A 20,924-nucleotide genomic window follows, 5' to 3' on the forward strand; every position below is an offset into this window, starting at 1 on the left:
ACATTCATGGAGCTCACAACTAATCAATCAATGGAGAGTGCAAAATTGATCTTTTTAGGAGACTTCAGTGGTACACCATCTAGCCTCCTTTCTTACTGGGAATCATCTGACCCAACATATCTTAAAACCAACACACATTAAAGGAGCCATACTTGACTTAACAAGCTCAAAAGGCATCTGATTCATTGTGGCCAAGCCCATACCAGTAGACTGGTCTGATAATTTTCTCATCACTTTCTCTCTGATACTCTTGCAGTCTTTTACCATGGGCTACTTTAAAAAAATCAACTATCTGGTTTAATGATATTAGGAACATCAATGTTCTCTTTCTCAGCGATAATGTACAGAATATTCTACCACCCATCAGCATAGACCTGGATATCAATGAGTAAACTGCACGTTGCTTTTCCTGCTTTTCAGCTCTGCTTGATGAAGCTGCTCCACTTTGGTGCAAAAAGAAAAGACTCAAGCAAATCTTTTTATGAAAAAGAAGATCCCTGAGAACTCTGGAGAAGAAATGGAGACAATCACACTCCTGGCTAAGCTCACACTATGAAAAAGCAAATTACTTCCGACCATTCCGTGACTCAGCCAAAAGCCAACCAAAGCACCTCTTGGATATAGTCAAAGTCCCCAGTTCTCCCTCTATGTCCGTGCCCACCGCATTTGTCGACCCAACCTTGAAAGCAGAAGAATTTGTACAATTGTTTGACTTATCACTATACTCTATGCAAATTCAAGAACATTTGGCAGCTATTTAATGAAATAAGGGAGGAAGACTTATTGAAGACTATCATGATAATGAAACCATCAAACCACTTTTTGGACCCTGTCAGGGGTAATACTGAATAAATAGAATGGACATTCAATGGAACTGTTCTCACATGGGTTGATTCATCCCTCACAACGAGTCACAGATGGTAAAAATTGACAATTGTTTCTCAACACAGAGTGCTTAAGGGATCCATTCTGGCTCTGACCTTTTGCCACCTTTATATTGAGCACCTTGGAGTCATACTCAGATAATCTGGTTCTTCTATCATCAATTAGCAAATGATACTCAACTATACATGAAGGTCTCTTCACCCAATGATGTCTCACATCTTACTAACACCTTAAATATTGTTAAAAACTGGATGACTTCACACCACTTAAAACTAAACTCTTTTAAGATTGAATTCTACCTCATTTCTTCGTTACAGCCACCAACTCCAGCACAATCCTGGATGGACACACTCAACATCCTAAACAGTAAACCCATGTTGTTGACAGCACAAAATCCCTAGGAATAATCCTAGAGAAAAGATCAATGGCCTCAATAAAAGGCTGGCGGTCGGACCACCACAGCTGTGGTGGCCCAACCGCCACATTACAAGATTGGCGGGCGGACCCGCCTAAAGACCCCTGTCCCCGCCAGCATCAAAGATCCTGACGGGTGACGCCTGTCGAGCTTGTAACCAGCCATGGCGGCACTGAACTCAGCGATGCCTGGCTGATTACAAACCCTCTTTCTGCCAGCCTTTTCATGGCGGGGACCCTGCCATGAAAAGGCTGGAGGAAAGCCAGTGTCGGGGGCCACAGGAGGGCCTCTGCGCTTCCCATGCCCATGGCATGAGCAGTGCAGGGCCGCCCTGCCCTGCCCAGCACCATTGGAATGTGCACTGTCTGCCGCATTCTGAGGGTGCTGGAGTATTAGGATATTGGCCTCGGCTCCCTTAAGGAAGCCGAGGCCAATATCCTAACACTGTTGGGAACACGTATTGAAATGTTCCCACTGGACAGCCCACAAGGAACATTGTAATACGCTCGGGGGGAACGTCACCGCCATGGCAGTGGTGTCTCCCCCGTGAGTTTGGCTGTCCCGTGGTGGGACGCCAAACTCATAATGAGACCCTAAATCTTCAATTGCAAATGACTACCATGACTAAAAAATGATTGATATCAAAAGGCCTTCTCTGGGAAATCCACCTTCCCATTCAGGAAAAATATTTAAAAACTCTGGTCCATCCATTGGTGCTCTCAAGATTCGACTACTACAACTCTCTCCTGGTTGGTCTCCCCAAGACCAGTCTCTTTCCCCTTAAATTTATCCTACATTCGGCAGCACACTTCTTATATGGGACCAAAAGAAATGATCAGATCACACCAATGCTGCATACTCTCTGCTGGCTGCCATTGAAGCCAGCGTCTTATACAAGACTGCTTGAATCACACACAAGGCTCTACATATGTCCAATCCAAGCTACTTGGCTGACATACTCAAGATCTCTGGGGAGTTCACACCATCACGAAATGCCAATACACTGCTACTTGAACCCCCAAAATTGAAAAAGGAACAACTCATGGGACAATCATTCTCAGGAAGCGCAGCCAAAATATTAAACTCCTTACCTTCAAACCTATGCACCACCACTTTGATAGCTGCCTTCACATCAGAATTGAAAGCCATCCCCCTTTATAGACATTTTGTGCAGTCTTAACAATGACTCTTATAATGGATTTAATTGCTCTTCTCGATTTGAGCATCTCTAGGCAAGCTTCTACCTCCAGTAATGCACATATCTCACTAGAATATCTAATCTGTGCCTTTTCTATTACTTGTAGATCTTTATAATCATGTATCTGTCTAGCAAAACATGTTCGTTGTAAAGCGCTCTGGCACCTCTCGGTAAAGTCAGTGCTATATAAAAAATATAGAATTAGATAAATAAATAAATAAATAAATAGACTTCCAGAATACATGGATCCACAAAATTCCTACTGCTCAGAATCTCCCTACTTATTCCAATAAAAACACTACCCTTCTTAAACAGGTGGGCCTAGCATCTGCGAAAGAAAAAGCCTCAAAATGTAATATAGAGACATCAACATTTCCTGTCAAGAAAACATACTTGAATTGGCAATAGGGTTAGTTGTGTTAATTGAGCCCGGACTTGGACACCTAAGGAAACCGACCAAAGTAAGCATTTCTGAAAACTAGACACCCGGAGGAAACCAGGATGGAGTGACTCACGTGGATCCCATTAAGTTTTCTTACCCACAATTCCCTGAAACCTTAAACTCTGACTCAAATCCCATTTTCTTTTTGCATTTTTGTGATGTAAACTTCCAGAATCCACAGGGATCCACAAATTATTACTGCCCAGCGTCCCCTCAGTGGGACTCCATTCGACCCTGGTTTAATATGTTGCTGTTGTGAGTACTAGGTCCAGCCACACAAGTGTGATATCGCATTTTTCCTAGGCCAGTAGGGGGAAGGCTGGGTGGTATGAATTTTGTAAATCCCTGCAGATTCTTGAAGTTTTCATCACAGAAATGCAAGGAAAATATGTGATTTTAGGCAAAGTTTGAGGTTTGCATGTCATTGTGGGTAAGACAACATCATGGGATCCATGCGAAGCACACCACCCTGGAATTCCCCAAGTGTCTAGTTTTCAGAAATGCCTGTGGTTGGTAAGATACCCCTATCATTGATCCCTCCATGTAGCAGTGTAGGGCAATTCGGTCTCTTAGCCCACCCACACAAGTGGGGTACCGTTGTTATCTGGACATGTGTGGAAACACTGAGTGGCAGGGACATTGTGGATCCCTGCAGATTCTGGAACTTTCCTGCACAGAAATGTGAGGTAAATGTGTGCTTTTAGCCAAAGCTTGGGGTTTGTAGATGGCATTGAATCCATGTGTGGCACACCATCCTGGACTCCCACAGGTGTGTAGTTTTCAGATATGTCTGGGTTTGGTAGGTTTCCTGAGGTGATGGCTGAACTAGGGGCCAAAATCCACAGCTACCAAAAATGCAATAGAAGAATCGGTTTTCAGATGAACAATTTGGTGTTTCTAGGTTGCGTTATGAGCCCTTTCATGTCGCAGGGCACTAGGGCCACCCACACAAGTGAGGTACGATTTTTTTCGAGAGATGTGGAGAAATGCTGGGTGGTAGGAAATTAGTGGCTCCCTGCATATACTTAAGGTTCTCTCAAAGAAATGTGTGTTTTAGCCACGGTTTGAGCTTGGCAAGGGCTTTTTTGTAAGGACACCTGGTGAAAGATACCCAAGTCACGCCACCCTGGCCTCCCCCAGGTATTTAGGGTACAGAAATGTGTCGGCTTGGTGGGTTTACCTGGATGCTGGCTGAGCTAAGAGGTTATATCCACAGCTAGGCAAGTTGAACAAAAAAAGCATGGATGCAGCTTGGTGAAATTAGATGGAACATTTTATATTGCAGAGACTAGGCCCAGCCACATGAGTCAGGTAACGTTTTTATCCAGAGACATGTGGAAAGACAGAATAGTAGAACATTTATTATTACCAATTTGATTTCTCTGCATTTGTAGCTTTCAAATGTGACTCAGGGTGCAAGAAAGAATATACTTTTCAAAATGTCATCTGAATCACATGATTATGTGGGTAACCCCAAATTCATATTATACAAATAATCATTGTTCCTAAACAAAGTCTCTTCTGTACATTCATTCAAAAATATACAGGTTTACTTCTTGCCCATTTTTCATTCTTTATATTTTACCATATGAATTGCTGAATAGTTTGTACGCAATGAAAAAGCACTGTAAGGTGCAGCTCAGTTGTTGGCTGTGTGTTTTGTGTGCACCTTGAAAACCTACAAAGCCAACCTATCATAATGAGTCTCCACACTGATGGGTGGTGTTAGCTTAGGTTTTACTTAAAGCTTAAAGTGCTTTCAACGCCTGGTTACAGTCATCAGGCATAGCCAATGTACACGTGGCACCTGCCCTAAGTTTTCCTTTCGCCACAACTAAGCCCTCTTGTCACAGAGAGTACCAGGGCTGAGGCAGGAAGCCCAAGGAGATACTCTAGGGACAAGAGACAGACATCATGACAGGTTATACAAACATTATTTATGAAGAGCACAGCATCATAGTACATGATATAAGCACCTGTCTATTTGCTGCTACTACTGAATGCGAGTAAAATATTCTTTTGGTTTCAGTTTCCCATACACCTGCTCACTGTGCACCAGAGAAGATACTAATACATAAACAGCAAGAAAGACACCTCAAGAGAATTTAAACAATACATAAAACTAACAACAAAAAAACAATAAAACATGGAAATGAATTCATAAACATTGAGAAAGATTATGACATTTCCTTTTGTAAATTCTGAGTTGCTTCACAAAGGTTTTGAGATCCATTGGTGTAGAATAATCAAACTATTGTGCTCCACCCCTGTATCTGGCTCTATGGACATTAGGCTTAAAGTCAGTGAAGCTGAATGTGGGGGTCTGGTAACAATGTGGGAGTTTTTAGCCTTCATTACCTCGCAATGATTTTCACTGATCAGAAGTAGCTCTCACTACAGAAAGAGTTGTAGACCCCTGGTATAAATTATCTCTTATTAATTTAGAATCTTTAGGGATATTTTTTTGATGTCATCATTTACTGGAGTTAGTAAAGTAACTTGGAGTGAGAAAATGCATTTAGGTGTGTATTTATTTATTTACTGATTGGGTTTTCGGCAATAACTGCATTGCATAAGCAAGTACTGAAAAAATTGTTGAATAGCCCAATTGCCCTGCTCTTGGTTTCCTTGCCTTATTGGGGTGTGGGAAAAAGCACCACCATTTCTACCTTTTGGCAAAACACTTTGAGTGTATGAGACGCTGCTGTGAATTGCATTGGAAGGGATGTGCTATCTATGTTTGCACCAATGTTGATCCCATTATAAAACCATGGTGAAAAATCAAGAACTATTTACTCACTATGAGGAATCCAATGCAAGACACTCACTACTTATATCATTACTGAGGAAGAATCGCTGCATTGGGGGGGGGGGGTCAGTCTTCAGAACTATATGTGATGACAGGTCGGCTATTTCATCACACCACGGTGTACCACTACTGTCAAACTCTGCCTCCTCGCCCTCACCCAAGAGGCTCCTGAAATGGGTATTGGAGTCATCTGGGTGGAAACATGTTCACCAAAAATACAGACAAATCCAACTTCAGACTCCCAGTCTTGGCTCTGGTGGAAGAGGTGGTACCTCTCATAACCAATTTAAATGGCACCCTTAACTTCTTAAAGTACATGCATGGCCATGTCTACATATTTGGCAGAAGAGAAGGGCTTATGGTTCCTTTCTGAACTTGAACTAATCTAGTGGTGGCCACAGTGTTAAGTTAAGCTGTTCCAAGACTTTGGGTTTAGGATTTTCAATGCCCTGTCTCTGGAGTGCTTCTGGTTGTGCTAACTACAAAAAAAAGTAGGCTGAGTACATAACAAACATTTGATTACTTTTATATTACTTTTCGAAACAGTTTAGAAATGATGATTTGTTTTTGAGTAAGGTAATTTATAGTCCTATTCTGTCTTGTTGAAAATCCATGCCCTGTAGGATTTCAGAAAATACGTTTTTAAAAGAAATTTCAATTACATTTGTTTCATTAACAATAATTTCATGCTTTGACCTTTCAAGCATGAGATCTTCCCAAATTACACAGAACCCACATCACTGACAAACATCTTGTAAATCTGTTGGTCTACAGAGATTTCTTTTTTTGCAAAGCAAATGAAGCACATGGTTATTTTCTGATGATATTTCTGAAATTGTCTGATTGTTTTCTCATTAATTACTGGAGTTCATTGAGGCTCAACATCTGGCGAGTAGTTGGTAGTTTAAGTAACATGTTTCTGACCATTTTGAAATTTAGCTGTTTCTGAATCTTTAACGCAGCCTGAAGTTGATTCAGGTGGTAGTGGAACATCTCTAAATTCTGCAGGGGTGCTGGAATTAGAAGAAAATCCATTTGTGGAGTTACCTCACCCATAAGGATGTAAATTTTCAGCCATATGCACAACTGTGAGTGAGCAAAACAGACAGCAATTCATGTAGATTTAACAACAAAGTCATCACAATATACACTTGAATGTTCCTAAGGTGGTAATGAAACTGTATGGTCTGATATCCATCTGGGATCACCTAGGTCGCTTCAACGAGAACTTGGTTCTCCTCCTGCTACCCTGTCCTTTCCCATGATTCCTCACTTCATCCTCCTGGTCCATAATCTGCTCCAGTGCTGTCTGGTTGTCAATGTGGAGCGGGGCTATGGAGATATCTCTCACTGCTCTAAACTGCCCACAGTTATTTAGATGCTCGTTCTCCAGTCGGAAGAAGTTCCAGATGAATCGTCTACTTGTGAACAAAAGAGAAGAAGGAACCAGTTACTAAAATTGATACACAAGACAATGAAAAGTTAAAATATTGTTAAATTAAGGGAACGCTCTCTGTGGATCCCTCATAAAATTGGCACTGTACATTTAAACAATGGGTCTTGATGTGTCTGCTCTATCTTTAGTTAAAAACTAATGATACCAGTTTAGCATCTGAGGTAGAGTTACGCATGGACCATCAAATCTACTTATAGAGACTCTATCAACAAAACTGTTCTATTTCCCCTTTAACTCAAGCCAAAATTGATCATCATTAAGAGGGAAGTGGTTGTGTCAAGTAAATGATTTGGATATTACCATGCACTATCTACTATTCTTCTGTATTGCATAATGTATTGGTATGCATACCCCTGATGAAGCTGTGAAGTGTTCACATTTGCACTGGGTTCCTGGGCAAGCTTTCATGTGTATTGTTTAAATTGGTGCTGCTAGTAGTTTGGCCTAGGGATTAGGTATGGGTGAAGTAGCAGAAGTCTGGAGATGCCATCTAAATATGTTGTGATGACATTGTTGCACTTAAGCATGAAGCATTGTGGAGAGTGTGAGAAGAAATGTATATGCGGATACTTCTCTGTGTTTGAGTGGACTGTATTGACACACAGTGGTCTATATCTCTCCTCCCTTTGATCTCAAAAATAGGCGAGAAGTATCTTGCTAAGTGGCTGTCATGCCACTTAGAACAAAATAATCTACTGAATGTAGCTCACACTGGGTTTCAGCCTCAGATGGGAACCAAAACTGCTCTGGTCTCCGTCGGGAGTGAATTAAGGTGGAGTCTGGAAAGTGGACATTTGACATGTCTAAAGCTTTTCAACCTATTTACAGCATTTATTCCCACGGTTGATCATACTTTCAAGTTTGACCGTTTGGCAAAGACAGGCCTATCATGGTCTGCTGCGGCATTGGTTTTCTTCATTTTTAACATGTCAAAGTTACTCATCATCAATTGTAACTTTCTGGTCCAAAGTAAATCAGATGAAATGCCCTTCGCGTCCAAGGGCCCTATTTGTCCCTGATTTTGTATACCACTTATGTTTGACCTTTGATTCTTCTGGTTCCTTCCTTTGGCCTGCACTGTATGTCATAAGCTGATAATGCTCAGCTCTTTCGCTTCAACCGTACTACTGAAGAGATTCAGCAATTTCTTAAGTCCTGCCTTGCTGCTGTACAACCCTGGACAAGTAAAATCGTGTTAAAAATAAATGTAGACCAAATAGAAATTTAACATGTGTCTGGACTGTTAACTTGGGATCCCCTCCTAATCTGAATAGTATGGTAAAAACAGAAGCCTAAAAATTGACAAAAAACGGTCCTTGCCACAAACTGACATTGTAATTTCTGCAGGCTTCAAATAAAACTCACCTGGAAAAGTCTTAGAGTCATCTTGTCTCTGTTTTGGGCTATTGTAATTGCATCATTTATTCTTTCCAGGATAATCTATGTCAATACTTGCTATCAGGGCGAGCTTAAAACTTTTTTGTTCTGGTTTCAACTGATACAGATTGCAGCATAACTTAAGGCTTGTTCTTTGAATATGCTAATTGAGCATATTTCTGAAGCCTGGCATAAAACTGGACTGGCTTCCATTTGAGCCTAGAGTATATTTTAAAGCTCTAAGGGGCATATTTATACTCGGTTTGCGCCGAATGTGCATTAAGAATGTTGACACACATTCGGCGCAAACCGTGCAACGTATTTAAACTTTGACGCCCGAGCCCGTGGACGTCAAAATTCCTCTGCGTGAGTCATTTTTGGGAATGCTGGAAACTGCCTTGCGTTAATGACATGCAAAGTAGGCGTTCCTGCCCAAAAAATGACTTTATCGCCTGTGCGCCTTATGTATACTCCTGCGTCATTTTGACGCACAGGAGAGGCCGGGCCTTAAAAAACGGCACACAGCCTGATGTGCGCCGTTTTTTAACGCCTGGGTCAGCGCAGGCATTAAGGGACCTGCGGGCTCACTTCCATGGTCTCTGGCCATGGAAGGAGTCCAGAGGTGCCTTTCCCTGCCCCCAGGGACACCCCTTGCCACCCTCGCCCACCCCTGGAGGACACCCATGGATGGGGGGACCCATCCCAGGTGAGTACGGGTAAGTTGGGGTAAGTATTTTAATTTTTTTAAAGTGACATAGGGGGGCCTAATTTGGGCCCCCCTACATGTCACCATGCCCAATGACCATGCCCAGGGGACAGATGTCCCCTGGGCATAGCCATTGGGCTAGGGGGCATGACTCCTGTCTTTGCTAACACAGGAGTCATTTCAATGGGGGTTGTGTGTCAAAAAATGGCGCAAGTCCGGTTTGAGGCATGATTTTTTACTCAAACCTGACTTGCACCATTTTTTGACCACAACCCACATTTTCCCTATGCCGGCACTGCCTGGTTTGAGTCATTTTTTTTTTTTACTCAGACCAGTCCGCAGCGCCAGCTAACGTCATTCCTTAAATAAGGCGCCCGCAAGGTGCGTAGGAATGGCGTTAGCCGGCGTTAAACTTTTTGATGCAAACCGGCGCTGGTTTGCGTCAAAAAGTATAAATATGGGCCTATGTCTGGCCCATCTAGCAATAAACGGTTTTGGTGCCCATGCTGTCATGGCCTAAATTACCAAATAAACTCCTGGGTGTGTTAGGATAATTGCTCTCCATTTAAAAAAAGCCTTACTAGGAGGGAAGTCTTTTTCAGTCCAAGCCTCTAAGAGTTAGACCCAATTACCAAGTGCCATCCATGCAATTATGGATTAATCATTTGATTAATTAATTCATTCATTCAGGATACCATTCATGTATATTAGAAGGCCCACAGTAACTTGCTATAATATTCAACCCAAGAGTGACATAAAGATGACCCCTGAAGGCTTCATTAAGTGACCAGAGAAGACAATAAGGGGGTTACTCAGGAGCAACAAATGCCCAGTCCCTTTTGGACCTGTTATGAAGCACAAACTACTGCACTGAGTCCCCTTGAAAGTGACATAAGCCAAGACTCTGGAGGCACTATTAGGCACATGGATAATAATATATAAAGTCAATAAGGAGCAACAACGGCCAAGGATACTGTCATATTGACCTGCAAAATAAACCTTATGCCAGGCCTACACATTCCTTTTTAATAATGATCACCGCTAAGATAGGCCTTAAAAGCCACTAGGTTAGGATGCATGGTATTAAAAAGTAGGGTGTGTATATTTAACTTTTTACATGTCCTGGGAGTGAAAAACCTCCAAAATCGTTTTTCACTGTGGTAAAGCTGGCTCTCCTATATGTTTACACTGGTTTACACTATTACTGTAAATAATTGCTAAATCCAGCATGGAAATAACTTGGAAACTATTTCAAGGGCTCATTGTAATAGTAATGTAAAATCCAACCTAATCAATAGGTTGGATTTTTATTACTATTTTAGAAATGGCACTTTTAGAAAGTTGTTGTTTTCTTGCCTAAGGCTTTCTTGCCAGTGTCCAGCTGTCAGTTGCCCCCGATGGCTCCCCTGTGGTGAGATGTGTATTTATCGCAGAGAGTAGACAAAGCACTCTGGTTTTAAGGAGGAGGACTCCTCCCTGGACAGGATAGCCTGGGATTATGTCCAGCCCCTCCCAAGCTGCACAGGATGCCTACCTTGTTTCTGGAAGATGAAGCCCAATCCTAGGTCTGCCTCCCCTTTGTCTCTATATCAAGGCTCACTCCAAACCCAGTGGGGGATGAGGTACTGACCAGAACTGGTTTAGGGGCTGAACAAAGGATTGCTCTCCACCCACAGCAGCTTGGTACTCTGCATAAATGCGAACCCTATAGATCTTTCTTCAGAATACTCTTGAACCTATGAGAAGAAGGCTTGTTCTGCTGTCTGAGGAAAATGAAGCAAGACTTGACCTGCTTGCCTTGAACCCAGGACCCCAGAAGTGACTCCAAAGGTCAGTTCACTGACTTTCTGTTTGAGCTACTCGAACACAAGTAGCTTCTAGAAGCCTTTCTCCCTGCACCTGCCCAGCTGACCAGTTCCAAATGGACCTACCCTGGACCCTGCTGCTGGCCTTTGTTGGAGTGGGCCCTAATCCCCAAGTGGTGGCCCCAGGTGTTGGGTCTTTGGCTGGTGTTAGAATGTACTTCTCGGTCCCCCAAAAGGGACTTTGAAACTTTTTGCCAATGTTCTGCCTGGAAACCGAAAGATGCTGAGGTCACCGTTGAAGCTGCAGCTGTTGATGTCAAATTTCTGGTTGGCCTCAAGTTGTAGGTTTTCCTTGCTGCAGGAGATCTCACTTCCAGAAATGTTTTTAAGTCTGAACTTAGAGGACTTCATTGGGACTGACACCGAGCAGCATCTGAACGACGTCAAGGCCTCTTGGGCACAGACTTCGACTGCTCAGAGCTTTGTCATCTTCATTGATGACTGAACTGGGACTCCACTCTTCAGCAGCCTGCTGTGGTTGAGCCCCACCTCAGATCAACCTTGCAGCTTGCCCACCAATGACTTGTCAATGACCACTTTTTCTTCATAAAAGTTTCTAAGGCAGAAGGTAAACTTTCCACTGAGACAAAGTTGGTCCCTCTATCCAACCAGCAATCCATCATGGCCAGCCCTAGCTCTTGACTTTGACCTGGTGTAGCAGAACCAGATACCAGTGGTTTTCACTTTGTACCTTTTGCGCTATTTATTATTCAAACTTTAAACGTTCATATCTCCAGTTCTACTTGTTGGATTTTTGTTGTTTGGGTGTCATTTTACTTAGTATTTTGCTACATTGGTATGGGATTTTTCTTGTATTGTGTTTTCGCTTTTACTGTTTGAGTACTGCATAAATATTTACACATTGTCTCTAATTTAAGCCTTACTGCTTTGTGTCAAGCTACCAGAGGGTAAAGCACAGGTACATTTCATGACTTTAGTTCTTCACCTGTACAAGGATTGTGATTATCACTTGATGTGGATTCACACCCCTTCAACTAATACTCCAATTTCTTACACCCATCAACGTGGAGAGGAAGCAAAATACAATTCTGTGTAAGGGATGCATTTAGTTAACTTTTACAATGTAAATAGTTTTATGCATCCATTTTGGAAACGGTCCGGGTCTCATTTACAAAACCCTTTTTGCAATCGCAAACCCTGTGATTCTTAAAATCATATTGTGTGCAACCACTAGAGGGCATTTCTAATGGAAAATTCTCTCTGACTATTAAAAGGACTTTAGAAATCCTTTCTGAATCGAGAATAGGAATGGGTGTGAATGGGGCGTCCCGTTCCTATTTCCGATTTAGAAAGGAACATATCATTGGTTTACAGCCTCAATTGTGCAGTTGCCATTGTATACCATTAATGAGTAACCAACCCCCAAATTGGAGTGGTAACTGATTTACAAAGGGGAAGGAGTCTTTACCCCATGGGCATGATGGTTGCAGCCTAGGGGGGAGTAGGTCGTGGCCCAGGTACCACTGCCTTTCCCATTGAAGGGTTACAAAACAGAAAACTTTTTATTAGAAAGCAGAAGTGGTTCCTTTAAAGAACAAATGTTGCTTTAACAAATGTTTCTGTTTTGGAATGCAGTGGTGGTCTGCTGTCCATTACAGGCCACCATTCCCATGACTGCAGTTAATCACGTGGAGGGGTGGGGTGGTTGCAAATTGTGACCTGTCTAATAAATATTAATTAGGAAGGTTGTTTTGTGACCCTCCACCGCTTTGATTTGGTATTTTGTGAACTGAGCTACATCACATAGTTACATTGGCAAAATTCTATTCAGATTGCAAAAAGTTGATGCCCAATTAGCCATCATGTTTTGCGAATGGGCTCATAGTACCTCATGCCCGTTTCTGAATCTAGAAAGTTTTAAAGCCTCACTGGGACGCAAATCCCCAGCACACTGGTATCATGAGAGAGTGTCACATGTTATGCCTTCGAGAGAGACATGAAGGGCCATATTTATCATTTCATGAAATTCAGCGCAGCGAGGCATCTTGCTGCTCTGCGTTACGTGAAAGGAAGGCATCAAAAATGCGCTATATTTACAAAGATACACCACATTTTTGCTGCCCCCTTGAGGTGGCACATTTTGTGCTGCCTAGTGCCAAACCGGTGCAAGGCTGCCTGCGTTCAGGCAAGAATGTTTTTGTGCAGGAACCAAAACCTTCCTGCATGAAAACAATCCTTACTGGTATTTTCCTTTTTCCGTGCGTGATGGGGACTGCATCACACATAGAAAAGAAGGTATTGAGATAGATATCGAGATAAGAAGATGTTTCTCCTTGTGACGTCTGGGAGGCATACCATTTTGACGTATTCCCATGTTTACAACTCTTTGTAAAACTAGGATCATGCCAAAATCCATGGGTGGGTGCTTGGGAACGCCCATACTCCACCCATGGAATGCCTACCTGCTGACAGGTACCGCAAGGGTTGCGTAACTTTGTATTTACTAAACCACACAGAGCCATGCAAGGTGGCTTTGTAAATCCCACTAAGGGACTTACGTTGCTTTGTGACGACCTGCGTGATGCTGGGACAACGCAAACCCTTAGTAAATCTGGCCCCTATCTTTCATAGCCTCTGCAAAACATTGTGCACCGGAGTAGCTTGATTTGGTCACTTAGTAGTAAATTCATATATGTCCATCTGAATGGGTGTCGGATCCTGCCTACCCGTTACATAATATGTGGATACTCTGAATCTCCCGTCTCCCACTTGCCTATTTCTTTGCCAGCTGGATCCAGGCAAAGATCCATGTTTCTTACAAATTTGGTCCACTTAAAGGGAAACTGTCCAAGTTTTCCTTTAAGTGTCGGATCCCCCCAACTGGTCCATTCCACTTTTTAACCTGTTCAGTTTCTTCCTTTACTGAGTGAATTTTCAGCATCCTGCTTCTTGTTTATGAAGAGCTTTCTTTGGCTATTTCTTCTGTGCACTTCTGTTACTAGTTTTGCAAGATAGTACAACATTCGTGAGCTCACCTGATTTTACTTCTCCCTGTCCTTCTGTGTGTTTGCTTATTGAAAGATGTCTCATTAACCCTCGTGGCTGCTTGGAAGTTTTGCTCTGTTGTCGTCTTTGTTGCATTGTTGTGATTACTACGTTTTTTGTTGTTTTTAGGATAGTAATTTAATGGAAAGCATTTTGGAAGAAAGCTATTGATAGTAATTCAAACTGAAAGAGAGAACTTGGGAAATAGTTCGGTTGAATGTTTTTGCTGAGAAAAAACTTTTTAGAGAAACATCAACATCATCACAGTTATAATAAATAATGCTAAGATTTTATTAACAGTAATGGTGAAAGCTTCTCTGGCATGGATCTGTGACAATAACCGTGTCTAAAACTTTCTAGAACTGGAGTTTGAATAGCAATATATCAATTAAGACTTATTAAAGCGCCCACAGGATTATAAACTTAACTCAATATTTATAATTTACATTATTGTGAAGAATACTTTGGTTGAACTCGGACTAACCGCCTTGACAGAAATATTCTAGGAGTGGGGATAGAACAGCAATTTATTCATTCATTGCTTGGCAAGGATTGGCCTCATTCCAAATCATGTGTATTCAAACAAAACGCTTCGACTAAAATCACCAAGTAAGGCAAAGGGTATATTTTCAGTCAAAAATGCTCTACCTAAATACATTTAAATCACTTCCTTTCAGTGAAATATGTGTATGTGTATTATCGAGTGTTAATCCTATCAACCACGAACTTGCTGTGGGTACCCTGCTTGGTGAAACTGGCACTTTTGAAAGTTCAGGCCGGTATTACATAGCGCGGAGGGTGCTTCCCATAAAGGTTCGGATGATTCACTCCTTGCAGAACTTAAAGGGAGCACACCCGAGAATGTGGCACTTCCTTAATATGATAATTGATCAGGGACAAATGTGGTAGTCATGCAATCCCAAGTGGTTGCAACCTCATGTAGAGGGGGACATGCTAAATGCAACTGAGGGTATTTCCTCTGTACGTCCCCAAGCTGCTTTCAGGGACGGAAGCATCACTGTGTAGAACTGATGGGAACCATTTACGAGTGTTTCCATCACAAAAGTGACACAAACTTGGCAGAAAGTGCTGTGTTGGGATTTACTTTACAATGCAAACCCTACTTTGCACTAGAAAGCTTTCTAAAGTAGCATGAAGTAGTGCTGAGGGTCTGTCCCACAACCAACCATGGCTTTTGACGCAAAGCCCTATATGTTTAACAAGTCAATTCAAACGCCATGGCCGCCATGAGCGTGAGCACAAGTTATTGGCTCCTTGTGTGAATGTCTAGAAAGGATCGCGGCTGGGGTGAAAGGCGGAGGGGCCATCACAGGCTGTAACCGGAGGAAGTGTGACGTAGTGTGTTGGTCAAAAAAAATGTTCATATGTGAAATCGCCTGGGAGGGAACTCGGAACACAAAGGAGGGACATTTCACAAAATGCACCAATAAAAAAATAAAGATGAAGCATTTAAAACAAGCACAACAAAGAACGAATAGCAAGAGTGGGCGTGGTTAAAAGCACACACAGACATTACAACAGGCCAGAGGGCTTGCGCGCTCGAACATAAAAAGGTGAACAGGTATTTTCCCCAAAAATATATGCCTCCTCAATTCAGGTATAAGGTTGGAGGAAGATATCCTTTTCTCCCCAGTTTCCCTATGTTGTCTGTGTACTTCTCTCTACAGCACTTATGCAAAGAGGGAAATATATAAAACTATGTACTGGAAGAACAGCTTTCCAGTTCAAAAGCTTTGATTGACAGAACACAAACACGCAGCACTATTGTACAAGGGTGTGTACGTTGGCACTAGGCAGTCAACAATGCATCAGCTGAGGAGTGCCATATCTTTGTAAATAGTGCAATGTTTTGCTATCTCTCTTTGATGCAACACATCACAGTAACTCTAGTTTCTGCGCTGCACTAAGGGTTTGTAAATATGGCCCAGAATGTATGCCAACTCCGTTAGCAGTCATTGAGTGAACCTGCCAGGGTTAATGGTGGAAGATAACAGGTATTCAAAGGATGCACCTTCGGTGGTATAGCCAGAGCCACACTATTTTGCGTTATAATGTGCACCCACATTCCCCCCATTGGCTTGATGGTTATATGCTAGCCGGTGCAGCATGTATCTGTATCAATACTTGTGGGGTCGTTATGCTGTTACAAAAAGTAAGGGTCAGTAAAGCTGCTGCACTGTGGTGGTGCGTGCTCCTCCCCGCAGCCCCTACTGGCAAAGTATGCAGCTGCACAAAAACTGTGGCCCAGATTTAAGTGAAAATGACGAGGCGTGTCGCTGCACCAAGTTTGGCTGCGTTGCGCACCATCATTTACAAAACGCAGGGATGCACTGTATTTACAATAATACGGCGCACCCCTGTGATTCCCCCAGCACAAAATTTGCTTCCGCATGCCAACGCAACCACCCTTGCACCATAGTACAAGGATGGCTACGTTGAGGGGGAGATTGTTCTTGAGCAGGAAGGGACACCTTCCTCAAAAAAACAATCTTTAATGGCAATTTGCTCCTTCTAAGTGTGCTGAAAAATACAGCACACATGGAAAAAGCTAAAAATTAGGTGAAATGAAAGCATTTCTCCTCATTATGCCACTCTAATGCCACCCTTGGGGTGGTGTTAGATTTTGGCGATTGGGGCAGCGTCAAAATGCAATGGGTGTTGCTGTGGCATGCCCACAGCAGCACTCACTGCACGCCCCTTCCATGCAAAGTGCTGCGTGTGAAGGGGCCGCATTTACAAGGTGGCGTTAAGCCACAAAAAGTGGCTTAATGCCACCTTGTAAATACGGTGCAGGGCATAGCACCACTGGAGATTCATGAAAAGTGGGGCTCCGGTGGTGCTAGGGGCTTTAAATATGCCCCTGTGTTCTTGAAATGGATTGCTATGCCTGAATGCCTGGAGGCAGCCACATCTGAGGATACTGCCTGGAGAGGGTTTGACTCTTAGCAATAAGGGGCAGATGTACTAATTTATAGCACAATGTGTGCACCTAAAAAAAGTTGCTGGGCTGCATTGCACAAGGGGAGGTAAGCAGCACAGCACAGAGGTTTATTTACTAAAAATGACCTCCTGCTGCTCTCTTCCCCTTTGCTACCACACAGTCTGTCTAGCGCTAAGAACAATCTTTGCACCATGGTTCAAACTTCTGTCTGCAATGTCAAACACAGGTTTTGTAATGGAAATAATCCTGTACAAAGTCCTATGCCTAGCCGATTTCTATAACATTTAACATATTGGATGTGTGCTGTTCAGTGCAGCTCACCAGCATGTAGAATGGTGTTGAATGTTTGGAGCAACAGAAATATTTCTTCAACTCGGCAGCTTGTTTAAAGAGCAATTATGTGGTTATGCAAAGCCTGGCCTAACAATCCTAGTATATTGGGCTCGGTATAAAAAAATATGGGTCTTACACTGATCCACCCTAGTGACACTCCCCTGACACAAGGACGCAAAAGCAGCAAAATGCACACCCTGATGGATATATATATATGTATGGCCCAAGGGCGCTTGCCACAGGGAAGTGATAGTTAGGACCACGTTTTTTTGTTTTTCTAATAACTCTGCTTTGGCATCATTTGACTAATCTTCACAAAACGTTGCAAATAAAAACTCATCCACCTCAGCTTCTTACTTGAAAGACTTAGGGTGATCTGTGATGGGCAACCAGCAAAAACGGGTGGTCCCAAAATGCATTTACCCCATTCTTTTTTCTAGAGGAAAATTGAACAGTGATGCAGCAAAAACTACTGAACAGAATTACACCACATTTGGCAGAAAGCTAGATCTTGAGCCAGAAAGTAGGCTTTTTGTGATGTAGTGAAAATTCGTTCAGCGTTTTTTTCAAAATTAGGGTTTGAAATGTATGCATATATCACCGCTGAGGATCCATGGAGCAATTTAAAAAAATCTGTTTTGGTCTCCCACCAGAGAGGGGTGGGCCATGGCCTGGGGAATGCACATACCTATTTTTGGGGAGGGGGTCATCCAGGCCCCCGACCCGAGCCTTCTAGAGGCCCTGGGCACTCCGTCCCCCGGTACATTATTATTAAGGGGAGGGTGGCCCACACTTTCCTGGGCAGGGAATACAACTTTGCTCCCATCCAGTTGAGCATAGGTAAAAATGTTGCTCCTGCCTGGGTGGGAGCAAAGTCTGTGAGCTGGCAACCCACTTGCACCACTTTTGGTGCTAGCTGGGGAGCTGACAGGGGCTAGGGCCTTTGGGTTCCCACACAGCCCACAACAAAAGGTGGATTGTGATTGACCCTGGTGGGCACAGGGGGACATAAAAGGTATCTGTCTCCCTCCAGGGGAACTGGCAGGGACAACTGGATCCCAGGCACTCCCCTCACAGTTCCCAATAACATAAAGGCTTATAAATGCCTCTGGGGGGCACCAAGGCACCCACCATCCACTTTGGAAAAGAAATGCATGTTCCCACTAGCATCCTGTATGGATGCTGTCTGAGGAGTCGGCCAAGGCCACGGGGCTTCCCCTATGACTCATACAATTTTGGTGATGTGGGTTCTCCAGGTGGGCACTGGGGCACCCATTCTGAAAAAACTAAAACTAATTACCTCCAATATTACATCACCTATGACATGTTCTATGACATCATTGATAGCATCACTACAACTTCTGAAAGGGTATAATTGATGACAATATTGTGCATGGTAAGGGTGCAAATGATAGTTACTTTATGGCACAAGTTATAGTTACCTTCAAGATACTTTGATAGTCAATATTTAGGTCACACCATTTTTGTAGGAAAATATATCTGTCCTCAAAATTTTGCCATGCAACGATGACAGAGCCATCCGCATAATTACATCTTTGTTGATTGCATACAAAGTGGTATCAAGCTTGGAGCTTTCTAGTGTGGTTATTTCTAAACCTATTACAATGTAACTGCAATGTACTGCTATTGGTGATGTTCACAGCTGGAGTGTTTGATGCTAAAACATGCCAGACACCTTTAAAAATAGGAATACTGGAGCAAAAATGTCACATTACGGTTTCAGTGCTGGGAATCACAGGTTACATAGATAAATATTTACTCCAGGCGAGTAGGAGAGCAGACCTTAGTTAGTGCAAAATCATGACAGAGCTAGATATCTTCATATGTAGATTCTTCAATATTTCATTTCTAAAAAATTTCAAGGAAAGTCGATTTTGAGCAGTTCCACCAAATTCCATTAAAGAAGAGTACAGAAGGATGGAGAGGTGTGTGATGCACCCAAACCTTTAAGCCTTACTTGCACCTCCTTTGCAGTCCCTCATCAGAGAGGGCATGTTTTGGTTAAGCAGGGCATGTCCTTTAAGTTTAATTTCCTGGTTACTTAGCTTGTAGAGCAAAGGCTTTATTTAGGAGTAGGTGGTAAAGGAAGTCATCCAAACACTGGTGGCTAGCCTGTCCGACCACCTCTTGCTTCCTCCGCCTCCAATAGACATGGAAAACCTTACCCTGGGATAAGGGCCAGCGTACATAGTAAGTGAAGGGTTGCCCGGTTTATGGCCTCCCCTCCTACGCCATCTCTTTCCCCTTCATGTGATGGACAGATCACACCATCTTGTGTAGTGAATTAACCCCCGTTATTTGTCTTTTGTCTCAGAAGCAGTTCCTGCAATGGAGACATCAGCTACTTTGGGGACTAAAAAACACCAACATGGTGGGGAAATGTAGATACGGTACATTAGATAGATAAGGCTGCTGCTGATTTGTTGGAGGCATCTAGCAATATGGCTGGCCCAGCTCACCGTAGTCTTAATGACTCTGTGTTACCCTTTTCATGTTGTGTACTGCTGCCTGGCCCTAGCAAATGTCTGTAATTGAATTGGATCAATGAACTGGGCTCTAGCAACCACCATGTGTGGAATATCATTTAAGAGACTTGATTCCACCAGTTGGGATAGACAATTTGTAGGAGGTGACTAAGCCCACAAATGGATCACCCCTCAAAGTTATTGCAAACCGACCAGCAAGAAGAGGGCTACAGGGGTAGGGTATGTTGTCTATTGTGTTGCTTGCTGGATACAATGTAGCATGATTCTTTGTAAATTGAATGAGGCTCTGCCAGGTTTTCTGTTCTAGGTAAATGGAAGCACGGACGTGACCAAGACCTACCCTCAATTGCACTTGTGTAGGGATGTCCAAAGGGCAGGTCTTTCTTAGAACTCCTCGTCAGAAAGTCCTATTTGGTATGAGGAAACTTAATTGAGCATAGTCTATCAATATGTTTCTGTTCCTTAATAAACACTGGTTCGTCACAATATCTTGGATGGAGACACTGCCAATAAGCTTTATGTTCATTAGAATTCTCATATCCTTGATTCAAGTCATTGCCAAAGATGAGACAAATCAGAAAAGGCTACGGATATTTCTTGTGAGGTTATTAAGGCTGTGTCTCGTTAGGCCACATGTAAGCTGCAAGCTTGTGTTCAGGTTCTTGCCCCATGTAGGAGGATTGCACTTGGAGGAGGGCAATTAATGCCATTACTGGAATATCCAACTACATCTTGCATTTTATGCATGTCTAGAAATATTCTTTTAGATAGCAATTTTTACCTGAAGACTTCCAAAGCTGTAAACGTGCAGGTTGTCAATTCCACAGCCGCGGAGTGTCTGTCTTGTGACAAAAAAATATTGATGACCCAGGTGATGCGCAGTAAGACATCGCCCAATATGGCAAAGTAGTAATAGACCTGTGAGAAGAAAGAGTGATTGAGAAAGAGCAGGAACATGCCATC

The 20,924-nt window shown here is 42.8% G+C and overlaps 1 protein-coding gene across 1 annotated transcript in view; it reads right to left on the minus strand.

Annotated features, from left to right (window-relative positions):
- Nucleotides 1-6,828: 6,828 nt before the first annotated feature.
- Nucleotides 6,829-20,924, minus strand: part of LOC138301807 (xenotropic and polytropic retrovirus receptor 1 homolog) — a 151,645-nt gene continuing 137,549 nt past the window's right edge. The window contains exons 11-12 of the mRNA XM_069242307.1: nucleotides 20,743-20,879; nucleotides 6,829-7,167 (exon numbers count right to left, since the gene is read on the minus strand). Coding sequence (XP_069098408.1) covers nucleotides 6,954-7,167; nucleotides 20,743-20,879 — 351 coding nt within the window. The 3' untranslated portion in view covers nucleotides 6,829-6,953. The remainder of the gene's footprint in view (nucleotides 7,168-20,742; nucleotides 20,880-20,924) is intronic.

This window comes from Pleurodeles waltl, chromosome 6 (assembly GCF_031143425.1).
Source record: "Pleurodeles waltl isolate 20211129_DDA chromosome 6, aPleWal1.hap1.20221129, whole genome shotgun sequence".
NCBI classification, from domain to species: domain Eukaryota; kingdom Metazoa; phylum Chordata; class Amphibia; order Caudata; family Salamandridae; genus Pleurodeles; species Pleurodeles waltl.